The sequence below is a fragment of the Protopterus annectens genome, chromosome 6.part0 (assembly GCF_019279795.1).
Source record: "Protopterus annectens isolate FY-2018-M chromosome 6.part0, PAN1.0, whole genome shotgun sequence".
NCBI classification, from domain to species: domain Eukaryota; kingdom Metazoa; phylum Chordata; order Ceratodontiformes; family Protopteridae; genus Protopterus; species Protopterus annectens.
In genome coordinates, this window is record NC_056737.1 from 209,992,267 (window position 1) to 210,014,678 (window position 22,412).

General features: G+C 38.5%; 1 protein-coding gene across 35 annotated transcripts in view; it reads left to right on the top strand.

The window, feature by feature from the left end:
* Positions 1 to 22,412, top strand: part of GPHN (gephyrin) — a 2,535,134-nt gene that overhangs the window by 2,254,180 nt on the left and 258,542 nt on the right. For all 35 annotated transcript variants that reach the window (XM_044073932.1, XM_044073937.1, XM_044073941.1 and 32 more), the window contains one exon: positions 5,759 to 5,814. In XM_044073932.1, coding sequence (XP_043929867.1) covers positions 5,759 to 5,814 — 56 coding nt within the window. The remainder of the gene's footprint in view (positions 1 to 5,758; positions 5,815 to 22,412) is intronic.

Below are 22,412 nucleotides of genomic sequence, written 5' to 3' on the forward strand. Positions count from 1 at the left end.
AGTTCTTTTGCCTCAACTTCAGTTCTAGACTGACTGGATCATTTTTCTTTTTTTTTTTGTCTGTAAAAAGCTTGCACCACATATTCTGACCATGGATAAATATTTTTTTTTTGTTTATATGCACCCAAAAAACTTCCATGGCCTGCCTAGTCTCAAATATCAAGTCACAAAAAGTCTCCTTATTAATTAAAATAAGTGCTCTTACCACTTTTGCTTTGACACGCAGAGGTGCTATAACAGAGTCCCAAACCTCATAACTGTGCAAACTTTCATCTTTTTTACTGCTCGTACGTAGTGTATACTTCTTTTTTGTTTCTTTTATTCTTTCCTTCTCATACAGTTTGCGCATAAGTTTTTGTCTCGGGAACTTTTTCTGGCACAGTCTCTTCTTTATCTTCTATTTTTCCATGATGTTGCTCCATGAAATTGCTGCTCCATTTTCTGGCTCACTTTGGTTTACCATTTCTTCCAAATGATCATCCTGCAACCCCCCCCCACCCCCAATTGGAGGGTTGTAATTTTACATTTTATAGAGGTAACTGTCTCTCCTTCAAACAATTGGGTCTATGTTAAATCAGTGAATGCTTAAAAAAGTGAATGCTGATTTATTGACCCTCTTTAAGTGAAAGCTGAAAATCCCGAACACTCGGAACAGTGATTTTTTTTCTAGGGAAAAAATTGCTGGGCCATTTTTAGGACTTTGCCATTTCCTCCACTGTGGTGTGATCTCAGAGTTGGCTTATTTAAGTAAGGGGGTGTGATGGGCAAAGCCCCCCCACTTTATTTACTGTTTTGAAGTTTTGTTTTTTTTTTTTTTTTGTGGAACAGTGATTTTTTTTTCCCTGGGAAAAAAAAAATCACAGTTCCAAGTATTCGGGATTTTAAGCTTTCACGTAGAGAGTCGATAAATCAGCGTTCACTTAATCCATCTCTGTTTCAGCTACAATTTCCTTTTCCTTCACAATCTCCTTTTTCTCCAATATCGCTGTTTTTTCTGCATGCACATCATCAGAAAAAAACTTCTGGTAGAGATTCTACCATTTGACTACATTTTCAGTAACTTTCATTCCAGTTTCAGCACAAACTGAATCAGCCATGTTGTCTCCCAGGCCACCTCCGTGCCTGGAACAGGACGTATGTTGTGTCACACACAAATGCGTCCCCCTACTAGCAAGAGCAGGGGAAGTTCCATGATGCCCTAGTTACATTTCTCCTAGTAGCATAAATACCACCCCAGGTCTCCCTTGAAAAGAGTTTAATAATCTAGTGGGATTAACCTGATCAACAAAGGATAAATAAATAAAATAACTACATTTTACATACTGCTGTCAGAACTTGATTAATAGTGATCTTGGGAGCAGGGTTAGGGACTGAGGAATGTAGGGGGTACTTATGAAGGTGTTAGAGAAGGTTGCACTACGTTTGTCACCTAGGATATTAGCGGTCTCTGCTTGCTTTTAGTAACTATTTTGTACTTGGAGTCTTGCTTTCCATCCTGTGAGGAATTATTGATGTTGATGTTTTGTTATACAAGGTATCTATTGTTTTATTTGTTTCAACTTACGAAGGCTGTGTTGCCAGTGTACTTGCTTCATTGTAAGAAATAGTTTTGCTTAATTTACTCACATGCAGTTTGCTATTTATATGAAGTGGTACTACTAATGAAAGTGATTGTCAAAATGTAAATGCAGCTTTCTATAAAAAGCATTCAGGAGAGCTGCAAAAATAGATAATGATGCTTAAAGATGTTCTATCTAAAAAAAAAAAGCTATTGTAGGTCAGGAAGTAAAAGGAAACACCCTTTAACCAAGTTCTCAAGTGTAGTTCACTTAGGTATGCTTCCGTTCCTCTGATGTCAAATGAATTCAGTGGGCTCACCTAGCCCAAAATGTGGTCATCAGCTGCAAAGCTCTCTCTTCCCTTGGAATATGGAAGAGGGAGCCTAAAAGAATAAAACCAAAACTAGATGAGCATGTAAAACTTTCTTGTTTGTATTTGTTTTCTGTTTTAAACTTATTTATTTGGTGCTCCTCATTGGTGGAACAGATAAACTGCTAGGGGGTTGGTCTGTTATTGGAGATTATAGCCTGTTTAAGGAAAAAGGGTTTCTTCGTTTATTGTACTTAAAAAAACAAAAAACAAAAAAAAAAAACAAGTAAATAGTGGATTGTCCAGGGTTGTCAATGCTGTAAACCATATTGCTGATAATAAAGAAGACCTTAAACTACAACAAGGTCTCAGAATTTGATTCTTCAGGTTAGAAGAAACTGTTTTAACAGTGCAAGTCATTGAGAGAGTATTTAACCAAAGATTTATTCCCTAACTGGTAGCAATAACAATACAAAACTTTGAACCAGATAAAACTACAAACCCAATACAAGAGTCAAGGAATTGTCCCACCTAATATCAGCACTCAAACAAACTTAGATTACAGACAATGCCCATTACTAGCCTAGCCCATTGTTGCAAGTAAAAAACACAGTGCAGTAAAAGATAAAAGTTGCAGTTAAAACTATGGAACAGCAGAGGTGCAGGATCTAAATTGCATAAAATGCATAACTCTGGAATTAGCAGCAGTTACAAGTAGTAATACTGCAACCAAAAATACCAATGCAAAAAAAAAAGTATAAAAAAAATGTTCCCAAATCACAGATTTCTTAATAGAGTAAGAACTTTTGTCTCTTCATTAACAGACTTCATCAGACTAAAAACATCACAACACATGTCATTTAAGTACTAACAACCATTTTAAATACAAAACAATCAACTACTCACCAAGAAGTTAGTACATACCCCCTGCTTTTTAAATATATTTTAAAATTTTCTACATCATTAAAACCAGGTGGGGTATAATCATCCAACTTTACGTGCCACCAATTTTGTTTTAATTCCAGCAATTCGTCTTCTAATCTCCTTCCCATATGGTGAACTTGTTCCAATACTAAAAATTTAAAAGTGGCATCCAGACATTGCATCGTGTGCTTATAAAAATCATTGTTAGTGTCCAAAGATCTAACGGAATAAAAATGCTCATACATACATTTAGTTAATTCCCCAGAGGTTCCATATAAAAGCCTGAACATTTTAAATAAATAGCAGCATAAGTAACATTTTCGGACTTGCACATAAATGCAGCTGGTATCAGACATATGAAGTTACCTGAACTAACCTCAGATGTCCGCTTCTGCAAAAACTTACAATAATTGCAACTACTGCAAGCTAGCATTTTACCAGTGGACTTATAGGCCAACCTTCATTCCAGGAGATATTTCAAATTCTTAGCCTTTTTAAATACAAAATGTGGCCTTTCACACATAGCACCTTATCACACTCAGAAAAACTTTGCAGTATTCAGCCTTTTCTGGGAATTTAACAGTGGCATACTTTAAACATCCTGTTATAGGCTATTAGACTTAGTCATATGTTTGTTGGCTCAGCTGAAACGTGTTTGAAAATATTTAGAGCTATCATAATTGTTACTGAGTGAGATTGCATTCATATATTTTCTATTTACTGAAGTCTGAAGACATTTTTTGGAGAATTTGCTTGCACATTATATTATGCATTTAATGATCCAGTTCAGACTCGCTATAGATGTCATATTTGTCTCTGTGTTAATTCATAGTTTGCTAGTTATGTTTCAAGATAGTAAATGTTTTTGAAAGATTCTTTGGCCAGAAGTGTACATAGCTGAGGTTTTTTTTTAAGTTATATACACATCTGCCATTTTTACATCTGTGTTGAGGTATGGTATTCTGTATAGGTCTGTTTTATTTATCAGTCTAATTCTTTTTGAAAGGTTTTGCATATATAATACTGCTAACTCTTTGATCTGTTTTCCCACAGTTTAAAATTATAATTTCAGGTAATGATCAGTTGGGATTCTTTTTACTGGCATCTGCCTTTTATATTTCACATTCCTATTCCTTCCTTGGCTTATTTTATATTTTTATAATTAGAGTCACGTGATAAAATGTTTAGGGGAAAAGTTACAAATATATCAATTTCCTTGTGAAGTACTCTTAATTACAGAATCATTTTGCCTTTACGAGTCTGCACAAGAAGGCTAGTTTAGTGTATCACGTTAACCAAATACAGTTATGTAAATTAAAAAGAAGTGGGGGGGGGGGTTGCATTGATTTACTGAAACATGTTTCACTTTCCTAGAAAGTGTACTTCATTGAATTCTATAATTTATTTAGTTCTGTAATTTACTTGTGTGTTTACGGATCCAAAGCGGACCCATTTAATTTACAGCCAGGGAGTTATGATTACAAATATGAGTAGGTAGTACAACAGCTGTACACCCAAGCATGAAGTACAAAGCTGAGAAATAAGACAAGAACTGTAGATAGTTAACAACACAAACAGAGACAGACGGAGAGAGAGAGAATTTATAGAGGCTCACAGAATACAGAATAGAAGAGCTGTAGCAGATTAAAAAAACTAGTCCTTTGTACATATGTGCATTATTACATTGGTCCAGTACGGGGAGGTTAGCTGTAAAATGTTGAGAGGAGGAGGAGATAGGGCTGTACAGGGGTGAGGGAGAAGTTGATTAGATACTGTTGTGTTTGATAAATATAAGTAGAAGAGTCAAAGCATAAGTGACTCACATGTTAGTAGTGTGCTGGTTAGTTGATGTTATCGAGGGATGAGGGGAGGATGTGCATATAGCTCTGTTTATTAGCTGGTGAGCAGTACTTCTGTAAATGTATTGTATGTGAGTGTGTTATAGGAGAACAGTAAAGAAAGAGTCCCATAGTTTGGGTGCCAGTACAGAGTTTCTTGGTCTGGCTAAAACGTGGGTGCTAGTGGTTTGTGAGCCTTGTTGATGTGAGGTGTCTTTTTAATGGCATATCCATGTCTGAGAGGAGTGGAGGATTTGTTGTAAAGTATTCTGTGGACAAAACTGAGTAGCAGTAGATCTGCTGTGCCTTTTATATAGAGCTATTTTGCTCATTGGAGGGTGACTCAGTAAATTTGTTTGTGTAGTATGACAGGATAAGACTTTTAGTTCAGGTAGTTTTGCCAAAATCAGTGTCTTTTCAGTGAGTGAGAATTAGCAAGGACATATTCATTTAATCATAGCAGATACAGAAATCAAACACTGTCCAAGCAGTTCCTTTTGAATTTCTCCTGCACACCCTCAACCATGAAGGTTCTGACACTTCTGTTGTTTGATAAGGGACTATGTTATTTTATTTGAGTCCTACTGATTTCTTAATCTAAAGCATTTCCCAAAAATCAGACTTTTAATTTTTCACCTTCTTTTCTGATAAGGCCAGGTGCTGTAAACTGGATGCGCATGACAATCAGATAATATATACTCAGCTTTGTATTGAAATTTCAAGACTTTTTTTTCCCTTGAAAGTAAGTGTCCCCTCCTTTGTCCATAATTTTTTAAGTCACATTCTACTTAATGCATGGCAGTAAGGAGAGACCATATCATGTCTTCCTCTAATTCTGTAAAGTAACTGCATCATCCATTGTTCATATGTCAACTTTCCCATTCCCCTTATAATCTTAGTGGCTGTTTTCTACATACACTATAGCAAGGAGATGCCTCTATTTCTGTAAGGTCTGTAGCACTGTATAGTGTCCTTCACATGCATAGGGCCTCTGCGATATCGGGTGGCAGTGACATGAATTTTTTGCAAATGCTTTAGCTTTCTTCTTTGTTGCCACTTGGGGTTTAATACGTATTGGTTGTAAATAGAATAAGCAACGTTTAATCAGTGGCTGTTTTGTTTTTCAGCTGCTGATGGTCCTGGAGACCGTTTCATAATCGGCGAATCCCAAGCAGGGGAACAGGTAAGATATACAGTTTTTTTTACTCTTTATGATGGCAATCCCATCAAAAGTAAAAAAAAAATAAAAAAAAAAAAAATAAAGAAAAAATTATCATGTATAGCCATGTAGCATAGTGATTGGCAGTTAGGGTGTGATTGAAAATGGCTTAAGTTTTCTTGTTCATAAAGGTGATGGTAAGGGAAGAATCCTGCCACAGAAGTCATGTTTTTCATTTTCAAGATTGCAAGTTACTTTGAGCTTCTCTGCAGAAGTTGTGTAAAGCAGCAGTCTTGTTGCAAGAGACTCTTCTTTACTTATTTATTGAATCACGTTGTTGATAGAGTTTTCACTGGAATGGACAGAGATTTATTGTCTCTATAACTCTTCAAGAGTGCTGACAATGGACCATGGAACATGCAGAACACAGGACTTAAAACACCTGGAAATTACACACCCAAGTGAATGATACTGTTAAGATGTAGAGGTATTTTTGTTCACCAAGTAGACTCCAAAGAATTTTTCCTCAGGTAGACAGTAAAAGTTGGAGGTGTGATAGGGAAGAAAGAGATAATTGGGAACATATTTTCTGGAAGTGTAATGAGTTGCCAGACTTCAAAGATTTTGAGCTATGTTACAGACTCGGAATTGTCTAGACATATTAAGGCCTTGCTGAATCTAATTATGGTGGCTGCCAAAAAAGCAATTACTAGAAAATGGAAGTCAAAGTCTAAGCCAACTGTACTAGAAGTAGTGAATACAGTAACAGGTAAAACAACCAGAATTTGGATCTTTAGAAAAGGGTAGGAGCAAATTACGTAGAAAAAATGAGAATTGTGGGGAACAATGCATGCAGAGTAGGAACAAGGTTTAAAAGAAGGCAGGATTTGAATGAGTTATGTAATGGTTGACTGACAGTGACTGGAAAAATTATAAGTTATGTATAATGTTTACAACTAAAATGATGTCAGTATGGTTTGTGATGTATGTTTACAACTAAAATTATGTCAGCATGGTTTGTGATGTATAATGTTTGCAACTAGAATTATGTCAGTATGATTTATTTTCATGTATATAAGTGTATAATTGCCTATTTCATGTGATGATTTAATAAATATGTTTCTTGTTTTAAAAAAAAAAAAAGGCATAGACAAGTTGGAACAGTATGGTTGTGCCCCTACTGCTAATGACATTCCTTTTCTTTTAGAGGGCATGCAGCCAGCAGTGCACCTGCAACTAGGCAGGTGTACTTAACAGCTACTTGGACAGTTGGCTTAGAGATGAGAGAAATTTTACTGCACAAACGAAGTTGTAACAATGAGCTGAAATCACTAAGGAAGACAAAACAGCCATTACAGTTTGCACTTCTAGACCCTGAACTATACGTTTTGCTTCCATAGCTTCATAGATTTATACTAGGCTAATGACCACTAGGGCCTTTACAAGCCTAGCCAATCAATACAAATGTATCACACAAGTTGTGCCTTAGAGATTATTTTAAGGGTGTGTATGTTGGTTAGGAGATGGATTAATGGCCTCCTCTGTCCATTGGAGACATAGGTATCAGACCAAGGGGTGAATTTCCCATTTCTCATCCAGTGGTCCTAGTTGCGTTTCAGTAGGTTATGAAAGGGCTCTGCTTCCCATGGGTAGATAAGCCTATTCCAGGGAATAGGCTTTCTCTGAGGTACATACCTGTCACTCCAACATGCCCTCTTTAACTCACAAGCAAAGTTCATATCCTTAGATCTAGTAGTTCTGGCACTGTTCATTTTGCAGATATGCAAGAGGTTCATAAGAGTGGGATAAAAGGTTTCCTTGAATGCCAGAATAAATTGCCTTTCAGTCATCTGTAGGAAACAGAGTATAGAGACAGGACTTTGAGGCAATCAGCATAGTATTATGTTTACGCCTTGTATTCATTTTGTAAGGAACCTCTTTTGATGTTCCAGTTATTGCATATTCCTGGTCAGGTACATACCGAAGGGGGCTTTAAATTCAATGACAGGCTATGATGATGGCTGAGTACAGTGGCATGATGACTTCTTTGGAGCTAGGTGCCATGCCCTTACTTAAAGGTTGAGTGACATAGAATGATACCTTAGACACTGTTGATAAAGCCAGGTTACTATCCACATGAGTCTCCAAAGCCCTAACTACTGTGTCTACTTTTAGAAGGTGTTTTATCAATGAGGTAGTTTCCTTAGGTGGGCAACGTCCCTACTATGTATTTATTAGCACTGAGTTTTAAGCTGTGCTTTTGGCACCAGTCATTTGTCTGTGTTAAACCTTCCTATAAGATGTTAGTATCTTAGGGGGTTTCTGTGATTGCTCCTAGCTTGCAGTCATCTGCAGACTTAGTAATCCAGAGGCCCTTTACATTGGCCTTGACTTCCGAAATATAGATTCCAAAGAGGAGCAGACCCACCACAGAGCCCTGTAGGACTCCTCTAGTGGCCAGACTCTTTGTGAAGATGGTCTCTCCAATCCTAACTTCCTTGGTACTGTCTAAGCGTGATCTTAAGAGTGCACAGTCAAAGTTTTGAGTGCATTTTATTTATTTCTTTGCATTTGTTTACCGGGATGGTCCCCTGGGCCAAAAAGTGCCCATTCTCAATGGATGCCCAGGGAGAAAAGCTCCACATATAAAAGAAATTTAAATACAATCACATTTTCTACATACGTAGAGAGAGAGAACTTAAAAAACAGACATACAATCTTATTATAAATTTCTAGCTAGAATAACAAAGGCAGTATACATTATGTACAAAATATACAAAGTACAATATATCCTCTGCTTTGGATACTGTAGAGTGAAGACAGCAAGAGATAGCTGCATAACTGTTAAGCAGAGGGGAAGCAGTGAGATCAGGTGGGGGAAGATGCTCTGTAGTCGTAGCCACATGTACATTGCCATAGGGCTAAGAGATACTGTTTTAGAGACTTTTTGAAGGATATGTGATTGGAAATAGTTCTGATAGAGCTAGGTAGGGAATTCCAAGTTTTAGCAAAGGTACAGGAGTAGAGAGATTGATCAACTGCTAGACTGGGTATTTGCACTTTTAGAAAGAATTGATTTTCAGATCTGAGTTATCGGAAGGCCTTATGGAGAATAAGCAGGGAGGTGAGGGATGGACAATTGGAAGGTTTGGTAATGATATAGTGAGCTGTGGTTAACTGTAAGTAGGTTAAGTGATGGGAAGGTTTGAGCCATTTTAGTTTGCATTGAGAGATGCAGTGATGGGAGGAGTAAGTTTTGTTGGTAGCGAACCTGGAAACCTTGTTTAACAGGACTTGATCTTGGATTTTAAGGAGCTTTGAATGTTAGTGAACAAATGGGCACTGTATAAAAGTGAAGGAAGCAAACAGGATAGTGCAAGGGTTTGTCTAGCAGTAGGTGTGTGGTACAGTTTATGCTTATAGAGGGTGCCTAGTTTCTGATGTTTTTTTTTATGCAGTTTTGGATGTGTAGATTGAAGGTTAAGTGTTTGTCTATTATAACTCCTAGCAGTGTAGTTTGTAATACTGCACTAATGCAGGTTTTGTTTTGTGAACAGATATTAAAACCTGCTGTATTTAGGGGGTTGATTTTTTTTGGGGGGTGAATAGAAGCAGGTTAGTTATGCTGGGGTTAAGGGCTAGATGGTTGTTATTCATCCATTCCTCAGTAATTGAGAAAGCATCTTGGGTCCTAGCTAGGAGTTTGTCAGCAGAGTCAGCAATGCAGATAATGGCCGAGTAGTCTGCGTACCGTATTACAGGATTTAGGGGATTGGTGGAGTGGAAGTCATTAATGAATATGCTAAAAAGGAGAGGTCCCAATATGGATCCTTGGGGAACTTGTGTGTGTATATTGAGGAATGGTGAGAAAGAGTGGAGCCATTTAGTGGCCTGCTGTCTGTTGGTTAGATAATCAGAGAACTAGTTAAGAGTGGGAGATGACATTTCCAGATTGGATAGCTTTGCCAGCAGTAAGGGGTGGGATGTGGTGTTGAAGGCTTTGGAGAGGTCCAGAAAGAGAGAGGTGACAATTTTTCCAGTGCCCATTGCTTGGGTCACAGTGTCCATGAATGATAGGAGTGCAGTGGTGGTACTGTGATATGGGTGGAATCCATGTTGGGATGGGGAATAACATCTTGTTTTCTGTTAGGAAATTTAGGAGCTGAGCGTGGATGCATTTCTCCATGATTCTGGATAGTGGGAAGAGTATTGGAAATTGACTGGAAATTGGTGAAATCTATGTTAGGGCCACCTTTGTGAAATGGGAGTATGTAGCCTTTTTTCCAGATTACAGGTACATGAAACTCTTGGAGGGATCTGTTGATTAATATGCTAATTGGGTAAACTACAGATTTGGCTGACATTTGTTAAGATACCTGGGGGTAGATTATCTGGAGCAGTTGTACAGGGTTTTACTTTGAGTACTAATTTGTGAATGATAGCTGTGGGGCTAGGGGAGAAGGAAAAGCAAGCATTAGGGTAGCTGTGTGAAGGCTGCATGAGTGTGTGTTTGCTAGCTTTAGAATTTGTTTGAGGGAAGGTGGCAGAGAGTTTGGAGATGGTGTCTATGAAGTGTGTGTTGAACAGGGTTGCTGTTTCATTGGGGGATTTGTCTGGATGTGGGCATGGGTTGTTTTTGCTTACCCGGATGCTTTAAACTAGCGATGGTACCCCAACATTTCTTAGCGTTGTTTCTGTTTTAGTTTTAGGATGTGAGGTAGAAGTTTTTCTTATCTCTGATTATGAAGTGTTTGGCTTGATTTCGGAGTTGTTTAAATTCTAGGAGGTGAGCAGGATTTTTGGTTTTATGCCAGAGTTTCCATGCTCTATCTCTGTTTGCCATAAGTTGTTTTGTGGCTCTAGTTAGCCAGTTAGCATGGTTAGTTTTGATTCATTTTACTCGTAGAGGAGCGAAGTTATTTAGAATATTTAAAACTGTAGTATTGAAGAGTTCAACTGCCTCGTCTAAGGGTAGCACATTTAGGGCACTCCAGTCTGTCTGTCGGAGGGTGTTGTTTAAAGTTTCTGGGCTGAATTTGGATAGGTTCCTGTTTAGTTTATTCTGGTGGGTATTGTGGGTGGGGGAGTATTTCCAAAGGATATAAACAGGTAGGTGATCACTTATGGTTTGAGGTAATGTGCCTGTAGCTGAAATTTTACTTAGGTCAGACACTAGAATTCAATCTAGTGTAGAGCCATTGTTTTTGATTTTGTTTGGTCTGGTAATGTCTGTTACTACTTGGGTGGAAGAACAAGTTTATGTTGGAGGTGGACTGTTTTTTGGTAAGTTCTAACCAATCAATGTTAATGTCACCTAGGATGATTGTTTCATTTTGAATAGTTTTAGATGTCCAGACGAGGATTTTTTCTAGTATAGGAATGTTATTTCGGGGGGGGGGGGGGTTAGAGATTGACTATACCGACTTTTTTAGTGTTATTTAATTGGAGATACTCAATGAGAATTTCTCCAGATTCAAATTGAGGTATGGGGCTAGAGTACGGGACAATGTTGAGGTGGTTGGAATAGAGTATGGCAGTGCCACCTCCATTTTTACGTGGCCTGTGAAATCGAAGACAGTTGTAGCCTGGTGGGAGATATTCAGAGTCTTTTATATAAGGTTTGAGCCAGGTTTCAGTAGTAGCAACTATATCAGGTTGGGTATGGGGAATCCAAGCATGGAAGCTAGTGATTTTGTTTCTGATGCTATGTAGGTTTAGAGTTATCAGTTGTAGGGTTTTACTGGAAATATGAAGGGCATTGGAATCAGTGCAGGGTCCTGGGTTGGGGTGGACATCCCCACATTAAGAAAGGATTTGTTTTTTGAGAGGATGGTAATTGTACAGTAATCTTCTTTTTAGATCTAGTTTGCTAATTTGGGAACATAAGGGGTGTTTCTTAGTATGACATGACAGATCTTTTAGTTTGGTGTAGTGGATGGCTGAAATAGAGGTTAGACTAGAGTGTATAGATGAGTAATTGGGGCTGAAAGTGTAATATTCAGAGGTTATAGATAGTGGTTTGGTATGGGGATATGTGTGTGTTGAATGGATGTTGCATTTAGCAGGAGGATGGAGGAGATGAGGACCCAGCTTAGTGAGTAAAGACTCATTGTCAGGACTGTGTGTTAGTGTGATTGGTTAATAAAAGGAATGTATCCGGTCAGAAAGAACCAGATTCTGGAGGATGGGCAAGTCAAACAAAAACAATCAATTGACTCAAACTGCAGGTAAGTGATATGGAGAGAGTACCAAGAGAATAGATGAATTGCAGTTAAGTAATTGGCAGTACAGTTCAAGGGGGGAAGTAAACTAGCACAAGTTAATAATTTCTGGTGTTACTTAATTCTGGGGTAGTGCAGTTTAGTTTGGAAGTGGATAGCTATTGCCATACAAAAATAGTCTAATATTGACTGGTCACAGATGAAACTGGGGAAAAAGGCACAGTGGGATGTAAAAAGCCGTAGATAAAAAACTAAAAATTTTGGCTTGTAACTCTAAGAGAGAGATACAGTATCCAGCAATGTGTCTTCAACTAGTGTCTGAAATGGGGTCTTACAGGATTGGAGTTAGGAAAACTGGGCTAGCTAGACAGGTCTGTGCAAGTGTGCAAACTTTAAACAACAAAAAAATCAGTATATAAAGGCATTATCACTAAGTCTTTATGTTGAAAGTTAAGACTTACATTGCTTCTAATATGAATAAAAGTCCTGATTGCTGTGAAGCCTTTTTAATATTTTCCCTGGAATTGCACTTATAGTGTGTGTGTGTGTGTGTGTGTGTGTGTGTGTGTGTGTGTGTGTGTGTGTGTGTGTGTGTTTGCATGTATGTATGTATGCAGGTGAATTCTGTATATGACTAATTCCGTAAGTTTGTTTACAATCCCCAAGTGATGTATTGTACCAAATGCCTTAGCTAGGTCAAGGTAGGCAGGATGCAAAGTTTTGCCCTCATCCACTGCCTTGGTGATCTTCTCAAATAAGTCCACCAAGTTCTGTAGGTATGACCTGTCTTTGACAAAACCAAACTGGATTGGATCCAGTGTTTGAAAGTTTCTTGTGTCATTGTTAATCATTTAGAGGACATTTCTTTCTACATGAGACTAGTCAGATTAATAGGTCTCTAGTTCCTGGGATCTATTGATTGGCCCATCAATGCTATATTCATGGCCTTGGCGAGAGCGTCTAAGACCTGCTCTCTATTGATAGTTGGAGGAATTATGTTAGATGGTACTTCTTGGGGGGGGGCAGCTATGGATGAGGGCAGGGTAAAGTTGAAACTGAATTTGTCAGCCAGAAGATTTGCTCCGTCTTCCAGTTCCATGAAATTGGCTGCATTTACCAGCAGTTTGTTAGACTGTTGTGTGCTGCCTTTGAGGTTTGTAACAAAGCTGAAGAAGGCCTTATGGCCTGGGATGCTATTTTTACCTCAAGATTTGCTTTGTTGTACTTCATTAATCCCCTTACTTGTTTATTCATTTTGATGAGAAAGTTTATATCTTCTTTTGGTATTGCACTGAATTTTAGCTGTCATTTTTTTGGTTTTGTTGTACAACCTGTTTAATTTTGGATTCCATCGGGTGGTTTGTTTTTTTGAATTAGTTCTAGGCTTACTTCTGATAGGCAGAGTGGCCTCAATGCAGTCATTGACATGGCTATACAGAGCTTCTGTGAATAATTCTGCGTAGGCTGCTGTGTTATCTGGGTTTGGAGGGGCTTGAAAGTTTGACAGGTTATCACTTAATGAAGGGTCATTTGTCTTGGAGTAGTTTCTAAAAGGATTTGCTGGGGTTACAGATCTGATCCTTATTTTGAAGGAGACTGCTTTGTGGTCTGACTTTACCAGAGAGGGCACAACACTGGATGAGGGTGGGTTCTTAGGATGCCGCATTCCCCAATATGTTTGAGTACCAGGTCTATTATGTTTGTAACTCTAGAAGATGTAGGCACTAACTGGTCCAGGGTGTTTGCATCATCATCTGCAAATCTGGTGTCAAGCAGGGTTCCTAGTTAATAGAGGGATAATTAAAGTCCCCATGAGTATGGCATTTGACTGAATGGTGAATGTTTCCATTATGTCTAAATATGAGCTATGTGTTTCTTGGAACCTAGAGGATGACCTATAGCTTGCTAGGATATGATATAGGACTTTGTAATATGGATGTAGAGGAACTCCAGTGCATCATCCTGTTTAATTTCTCCAAATCATTTGGGCTTCTAATACTATGACGAGAATGAACATGAACCCCATTCCTAAGTCAAAGTATGATTAACCTTCATGAAATTAGTATTGTTTCAGTTTATGATGTCAGCCAAAAATGCTCTCTGCAGCAGTCACAGTGTGCCCAGTAATGACCCCTGCAGTTCGTATGGGGTTACATGGATTGGGAACATATCTAAATGCGATTGTAGATTCTTTATTATAAGACCCATTGCTCCAACTACTATTGGAACTGTCTGGGTATCTTTCTTCCACATTGCTGTCTGTACGCAAGACACTGTAGTCACTGGGTTTAGCAATTTCAATGGACAATGCTACTTTTGTCTTTTCTTGGACCACTATATCTGGTTTTCTAGCATCTATCTTTTGAACTGTTGGTAATGGGTGATTCCATGTGATAGAAACTTCATCATTTTCTATGATGCTTTGTGGCTCATGTTTCCAGTGTTCTTCAGCCACTTCAGTACCATAATTTTTGCATAATCCCCAGTGCAACAGTCTTGCCACATTATTATGCCTTTCAGTATACAGTCCTTCTGCCATTAGTACGTCACAACCAGCAATGAGGTGTGCGACTGTTTCCAATTCGGTTTTACAAAACCTACATCTGTCTGTTTCTCCCACATGTTCAATGGACTTTGTAAAAAAGCATGTACATAGCCCACTGTCTTGGGCTACCAATATTAACCTTTCATCTCTTGGTTTGAATTTGCCTCTCCTTAGCCATTCCTGTGTTCTTTCCTAATCAACATGAGGTTCTTCCAGAAGTTTTCTATACTTGCAACTATATTTATGCTTTTTCCACATTTCTTGCTTTCTCATCTGGTCCTTTACCTTATATTCTTTCTTTTGTTTTTTTGTCGCATTCAGTTGCTGCCTGATTTTTATTTACTTCTGGTTTGATTTCCATTCCTGCTTGACACCAATATGCTTCTGCTAAATTAAGCAGAGAAGTCATCTTAGATTTATTCTCCTCATGTTTCAAAACTTTCACTACATTTGCGTCTTGTGAGGTCAGCAGATATGTGTGGAGTCCCACATTTGCAGCGCTATACATGTAATCAATTTCAAGAAGACCCATCACTCCTTCGGAAGGGGAGAATATATAATATTGGTATACACTGATTTTTATAAATCATTTGGTGAGCATGAAGCATCCTTCTTGTTTTCCTGTCTAATCTATCCAGCATGTTTTGGGGCTGGACACTCACTCCAAAACTGTAAGTTAGGACAGGAAGAGCAAATTGGTTTATAGCTTGGATTTTGTTCCTAGATGTCAACACTGTTTTCAGACTTAATTTGTCTTCTAAAGTATTCCTTACTGAGTTTTATTCGCATTTGTTAATGTTTTATTGTTGATCCTTCATCAATTCCCAAATATTTATATACTCCCTTTTACTCAAGTTCTTTTATATCATATTCTTGTCCCAAACTGATGTTTTCCTGGTGCTGCAGTTTTCCTGCTTTAAAAGTTGCTTTTGCACACTTATCAAGACCAAATAACATTCTTATATCATTTGAAAAGGTTTTGACAACCTGCAGCTGTGCTTTCATTTTCTACGTTGTTAAGTAAAGTAACATTAATGGGTTAATGGCAATGCAGAATATCAATGGTGACAGAGAGTCACCATGGAATATTCCCCATTTAATTTTTATCCCTGGGATGATAATCTGTCCTTTATCATGGCTTAATTGCAAAGTGGTCTGCCACTGTTTCATGGTCACTGTAATGTAGTCGATCAGTGTACGGTGTATCTTATACATTTTTAAGCACTCTTTTATCCATGAATGTGGGATACTATCAAATGCTTTTTTAAAGTCAATCCATGCCATACTTAAATGCTTCCCCTTTTTACAGTTCTCCAGTATGACTTTAACAACAAATGATCCTTTGTTCCATATGACTTTCATTGTCATTTTGTTCAACTGCCATAATTGAGTTTTCTTCTAAATGAGTATAGACTCTGTCAGCATCAATTCCTGTGTATAGTTTGTACGTCGTAGGAAGGCAAGTTATTGGTCGATAATTTTTAGGGTAGCTTGCAGGTTCACTTTTAAGAAGGAGCATTGTTTTGCCTGTTGTTAGCCAGGTTGGTGTCTGTTTGGGGTGCACATATAAATAGATCTTACTCATGGCTAAATCCTCATGCAAAGATGTTAATAATTTTAACCAAAAATTAGGTACTGCATCTGGGCGTGGGGTTTTCCAATTAGAGGCTTTTCTTAACTTTGTCTCAATCTCTCTGGCTGTTACTTCATCCCATTTCATATCCTGCACCTTTAAACTTCTTATTTTTTCTTTTACTTATTCTGTCTATTTAGCATCTTTATTATGTATGTTCCACAGGGTCTTCATAGATACTTCTTCAAGATGTATCTACTTCCTCTTTTTTTGGCAGTCTTTTAATTCCTTTTTTCTTATTTCCCAGTTCTCTATAAAACTTTTTTCGGTCCTCAATAAATTGCTAATTTTGTACTCTTCCTTTATATTTATCTGTGTGTCTTCTACATTTTTTTTGCTTTGTGTGACATTTTTAGTTTGTTATTTGTGATAGTGCATGATAGATCCTGGTCTGTTCTAATACTGTACATTGCTTTAATCACATCTATCTTTCTTAGTATTTTTGTTGATCTATTCCCTCTGCTATAGTCTTCTAAGTGTGACACTTCTTAATTGCTTTATAGTTTTCTCTATTCGATATTTCCATGATGGTATTCGATTTCTCCCATTCCTTTCCCTCACTACCCTGTGTTCTTGTGGTAGAACTTATTAATTTAGCAGCACAGTGATATATCATGTTTACTTCTGTTATATCACACAGATCTCTGTGTACAGTTCTAATTACTGCATTTGTTTTATCAGACTTCTGACTTTTTGGGTTTTATTGACCTTTTGCAGTCTATTTCTGTCATTAATCTTAATATATATATCTATATCCATTAAATCAAACAACTCTTCTCTTAGCTCATTTTCTTCCAAACTGAGGGCACATCCCTTGTTTTCTGTTTCCTGTGGGAATTCTATAGTAAGTTTTACAGCATCTTCATGTGGCACATTCTCTTCAATTTCATCCTGTGTCATCTGTTGCTCTGTCATATGGGAACTCACTGGCCTATCACTCCTCAACATTGACTGCATCAGAGTTTCCTGTTTCTTTCCTTGCTGTTTAGCTTCAAGTGAATGTTTATATTGATTTCCTGTGGAAGGCTGCAAAATATCTTGATATGGCACCCAACCAATTGCTTCCCATTCCACTGGTTTCCCCTTAATTTTGGATATCCATTGCTCTATCCTGTTGGGGTGCTTTCTGCATTCAATTTTGTACACTGAATCCTTCACTTTGCAGGTACTCCATAACCTCACTTTTCTATTTCTTTAACTTATCCATTACTAATCTCCTTTTCTACTTTTCCTCTTAGTCTTCTTATTTTTTTGTATTATAAAGTTTTCCATGTCCGGATTCCTTTGTCTGTATTTCTCTTAATATCCTTAGTGCTGCACTTTTTGTATTGGTTAGTTTTGCTTTCTCCTTTGCATAAATATTACACCATATTAAATCTCTTTTTCTTTCCTATGTCCATATTTCTTCTTCAGATGTTTCCTGATCTTCCTGATTCTCCTTACTTTGGGGACTCACGGGCACTCATGGTGTGATGTAACTGTATTTAGACCTTCTACGCTAAATCCTTCACTTCACAGGCACTCCATAACTTCAGTGTCTAGCTTTTTTAACTTCTGCTTTGTTAATCTTCTTTTCTACATTCCATCTTTGTGATATTATTTTTGTATTGTGCAATTTTCCATATCCAGATGTCTTTGCCTGTATTTCTCTTTGAATACCTATGGGGCTGGCTTCTTTATATTGATTAATTTGGCTTTCTCCTTTGCATAAGTATTGCACCATATCAAATCTCTCTGTATTTCCCATGTCCATATTTCTTTTTTATATTGTTCAAATATCTCTAGGTTTTGTTTATATTTTCACACTTCCTCAGATACTTCTTTTTCCAAACAGATCAACGTTTCTTGATCTATGTACTATTTTTCACAAATCTGTTGTATTAATGTATGCAGATTTTCATTTAAAGATTCTGACAATTTTTCTTGCAGAAGTATTTTTCTTTCCTCTAATTTCTCTCTTAATTGTTTTGTATATCTTGTATCTGGAAATTCTGGGATTTTTGCATAATAGTAACAGTATGTAATGTCATTCTTATCCTCAATAGTCCACTCTATCGTCTTTATGTTTCTTCTTTGGCCTATCAGTTTTCGTGATTATTGTGGACGGCTACTTCCTTCTGCAACAGGGGGGCCATACTCCCCCTGGGCCTGGCCTTGCCCCATTGTAGGAATGTTTCCGTATTTTGAGGATTCTACATTGTCATTTTTTCCAGTCCTGGCACCAGTGCACCTACCAGGATTGGGCACCTTTTTTATCCTGGGTCTTGTGCACCCAGCTGTCTCTCTTAATTTTTGACCTACATCTGTCCATGATATATGCTATATAAATGCAGTCTATATTATCAGTGTCGCCTTGGTGAGATTTTGTGAAAACAGGGTCCACCTCACAAAGGTACTCACCAAGACTTGAGGATGAATTCAGTTTCAGCACCACTCCTCTCCTTTGCTTGCTGACTTTTCATCTCTCCATTCAGACCCCGTTAATCAACCTAGAGGCATGATTATTATTGTTGTAGATCAAGATACCTCCACTTCTCTGTGCAGTTGCTGATCTAAATGTGTGGAAGGCACTGCTGATTTACTTTCTGCAGCTTTAAACCATGTCTCAGTAACTGCAGAGATGTTCACATCCTCCAAGTTGAGGAGAGCTTGGGTGGAGTGGAGGTTCTTGTTTAGACTCCTGTCATTGAGCAATGACACCTTTAGATTTCCTTGGGTAGGTTTTGCTATGTTGGAAGGCGTGTCAGTTTGGCATTGTCTAAAAGAAGGACAATGTTTTAGCCAGTATTTGAAAGCCTAGAGGGGACAGGTACAGACCATCCTTGGCAAAGCAATGTGGTTTGTTAACCATGCCCTCCCACACATTCTCCATAGGATGACAGCAAAAACTAAGCCAGTTATCAAGGCAATCACCTTCTGTTTGTATTGTTACATTATCCTTGGTGAAGGTAAAATGCTGCTCAGTGCTAATCACATACCAGCCTATGACACATAGTCCGTAATGTCTCTCTTCAAGTCTAGGGAGGGACATCTCAGGTCACTTACACCTACATGGACTATGACTGAATCGTACGGGTACCTCTGGTGCAATAACTTCAATGTATGTGTGACTGGCCCCCTGATAAGAAAATAACCATTATTTTCTCTTTGTTCAGCCTGGTGAGTTTGGCATCCGAATGCCATATAATGGAGTCTATGACTAGAGACCTGGTTAGTGGATTGCCTTGCCTTATGGACTTGGTTGTTGAGGCTTCACTGGGTGTGGCTCTATGTGCAGTGTTAGGGTGTTACACCACTGGGTGTGGCTATATGTGCAGCGTTAGGTGTTACAGCACAGGATGTGGCTGTATGTGCAGTGTTAGGTGGTACACCACAGGGTGTGGCTGTATGTGCAATGTTGGGTGTTATACCACAGGGTGTGGCTGTATGTGCAGTGTTAGGTGGTACACCACAGGGTGTGGCTGTATGTGCAGTGTTGGGTGTTATATCACAGGGTGTGGCTGTATGTACAGTGTTGGGTGTTATACCACAGGGTGTGGCTGTATGTGCAGTGTTGGGTGTTATACCACAGGGTGTGGCTGTATGTGCAGTGTTGTGTGTTACACCACAGGGTGTGGCTGTATGTGCAGTGTTAGGTGTTACACCACAGGGTGTGGCTGTATGTGCAGTGTTAGGTTGTGGCTGTATGTGCAGTGTTAGGGTGTTACACCACTGGGTGTGGCTATATGTGCAGCATTAGGTGTTACAGCACAGAATGTGGCTGTATGTGCAGTGTTAGGTGGTACACCACAGGGTGTGGCTGTATGTTCAGTTTTGGGTGTTATACCACAGGGTGTGGCTGTATGTGCAGTGTTGGGTGTTATACCACAGGGTGTATGTGCAGTGTTGGGTGTTATACCACAGGGTGTGGCTGTATGTGCAGTGTTGTGTGTTACACCACAGGGTGTGGCTGTATGTGCAGTGTTGTGTGTTACACCACAGGGTGTGGCTGTATGTGCAGTGTTAGGTGTTACACCACTGGGTGTGGCTGTATGTGCAGTGTTAGGTGTTGTTTCTGTTGAGTGCTTTCAGATTTGCAGAGGATAATATTTACAGGTGTAATGTCAGGGAGGTCTTTGGGATTTGGGAAGATTGCACTTAAGTGCATCAGTATTTGTAAGTCCGTGTGTGGTGTGCATGTGGTGGGTGTAGCGTGTGTGTTTCTGACAACCAGGTATTATGAGTGTTTGTACCCGAGGCTTTTGCCTCCAGAGACATTGTGTATATACATGTGTCATATACTGTGTTTGTTTCTTTGAGGATTAAATGGTTGTCAGTGAACATAGAACAATTTACATTATGTCACTTTATTCATATCCATCAAACTGGCTGTGGAGAAATTGGGAAAGTGCATATACATACATTGGGCGAGCTTCAAGAGTATGGTGCTGAGGGGTTAATAGTGGGCTGACTATGGGTACTTTCTGGCTAGAGACTTGACTAGGCTTGATTAGACTGTGCTACCCAATGAGCAAAGTAGTTGCTCTACAGTCACAGAGTTACTTGTACAGTTTTACAGGTAGTTTTATAGGGGATATTTCATTTCTAGTTATCTGTGTCTGCACAGGGCTCTGTTAACCTCCACTGAGTGGTGAGTGATGGTGCACAAAAGTGCCAAATTAAATTGGCAGTTAACACAGGAAACTGGCTTCTAAGCCCTTTGGCGGGTACAATGACTACACTTGACAGCTTTCTTATGTGTTTCCCAACTCCGATAGACCAAGCTATCAGCTATTGTCAGTAGATGGACTGTCTTAATCCTCTTAATGTAAAAACGCAAAAAAAGATTGCTTGAGAGTATAACGTTACCACAAACCAACATAAACCGCATGGATAAGGTGATTTCAAGTATTAGGGACCTTTAAATTGATTTAAAGTGCAGAATCGTCAAATAAGGAAAAATAAAGCAGCAGCACATTTTAAGACAATTAACAGCTTTCTTATGTGTTTCCCAACTCCGATAGACCAGGCTATCAGCTATTGTCAGTAGATGGACTGTCCTTTCTCTCTTTCCAAAAAAAAAAAAAAAAAAAAATTTATCTGCTTTTACTGTATTTGTGTTTTTTTCCTACTTTATTTTGCTTTTGCGTCATCTTAAAAGTACTCAATTGTATTTATTACTGCTTGGTGTAACTCATTCTAAGCCTTTTAGTTTAAGCACCTGGGCTTCAGACCAGTTTTACATTAAGAAGGTTTGTGGTCTGCACTGTAGTGGCAGAACAGGTAGCTTACATCCTTCTAAGTTGGGAACTGCTGATTGAGGGCTCAGTGTCTGTTATTCTAAAAGTGTATTAATTCTGGTTTAAGCACTTGGGCTTGAGGCCAGTTATTTTACATTAAGAGGGTTCGTGTTCTGCACTCTTGTGGGAGGAGAGGCTGGACTCTGTCCTTCTGAGCTGGGAATTTCTGGTTAAAGCTTATAGTGCCTGCATATTTGAACTGCTTCTTACTGAAATTGGTACATCTTGTTTGCTGTAGCATAGACTAGATCCAGACCTGCTGAATCTAGCTTTGTTTGTATAACTTGAGCACTAATCCAGGCATTCTTTAAAGTATTCAGTTGTATTTATTACTGCTGGTAGTAACTTGATTAAAGTGTAGCTATAATTTCTAAGTCTTTTGGATTAAGCACTTGTATGCTTGTTGTTTGTTTATTTCCCTGAAATTCTAATTCCACCTAAAACGCGGCCTTTTAGCACTTCTGTGGATCCCTGGTGATATCTGCATTACTTACTGTACTTATTTCCTTGTTTCGCTTGAAAGAAAGTTACTGTTTGTCATTTTTGCATTTAAGTTACCTGTAACACATTGCATTTAAGTTACCTGGCACTTGCTCACTAAAGCAATTATATAAGTCAGCTCTAAAAAATTAAAAGCACTACACCCTCACAAACTCCCCTTGAGTACCTTGTTCCCCATTGGCCCTTTTCTTCAATTCTAAAGGGATTCCCAATACTATTCTAGCATGTCCAAAGGTCAGTTGTCAATCTCCTCTCCGGTCCAGCTGGTGAAACTGGGAATCTTGAGGCAATGTTACAACTCCTCATGTATACAGACAACCCTCTCCTCCTCCCAACAAATTCCAACACATGTGAGAGATGCAACCATATAGCCAAACTGGAGGCTAAGCTCTCTCAACTCAGTACTGGCGTAACCAGTCAGGAGGAGAAGGAAACCACACTCA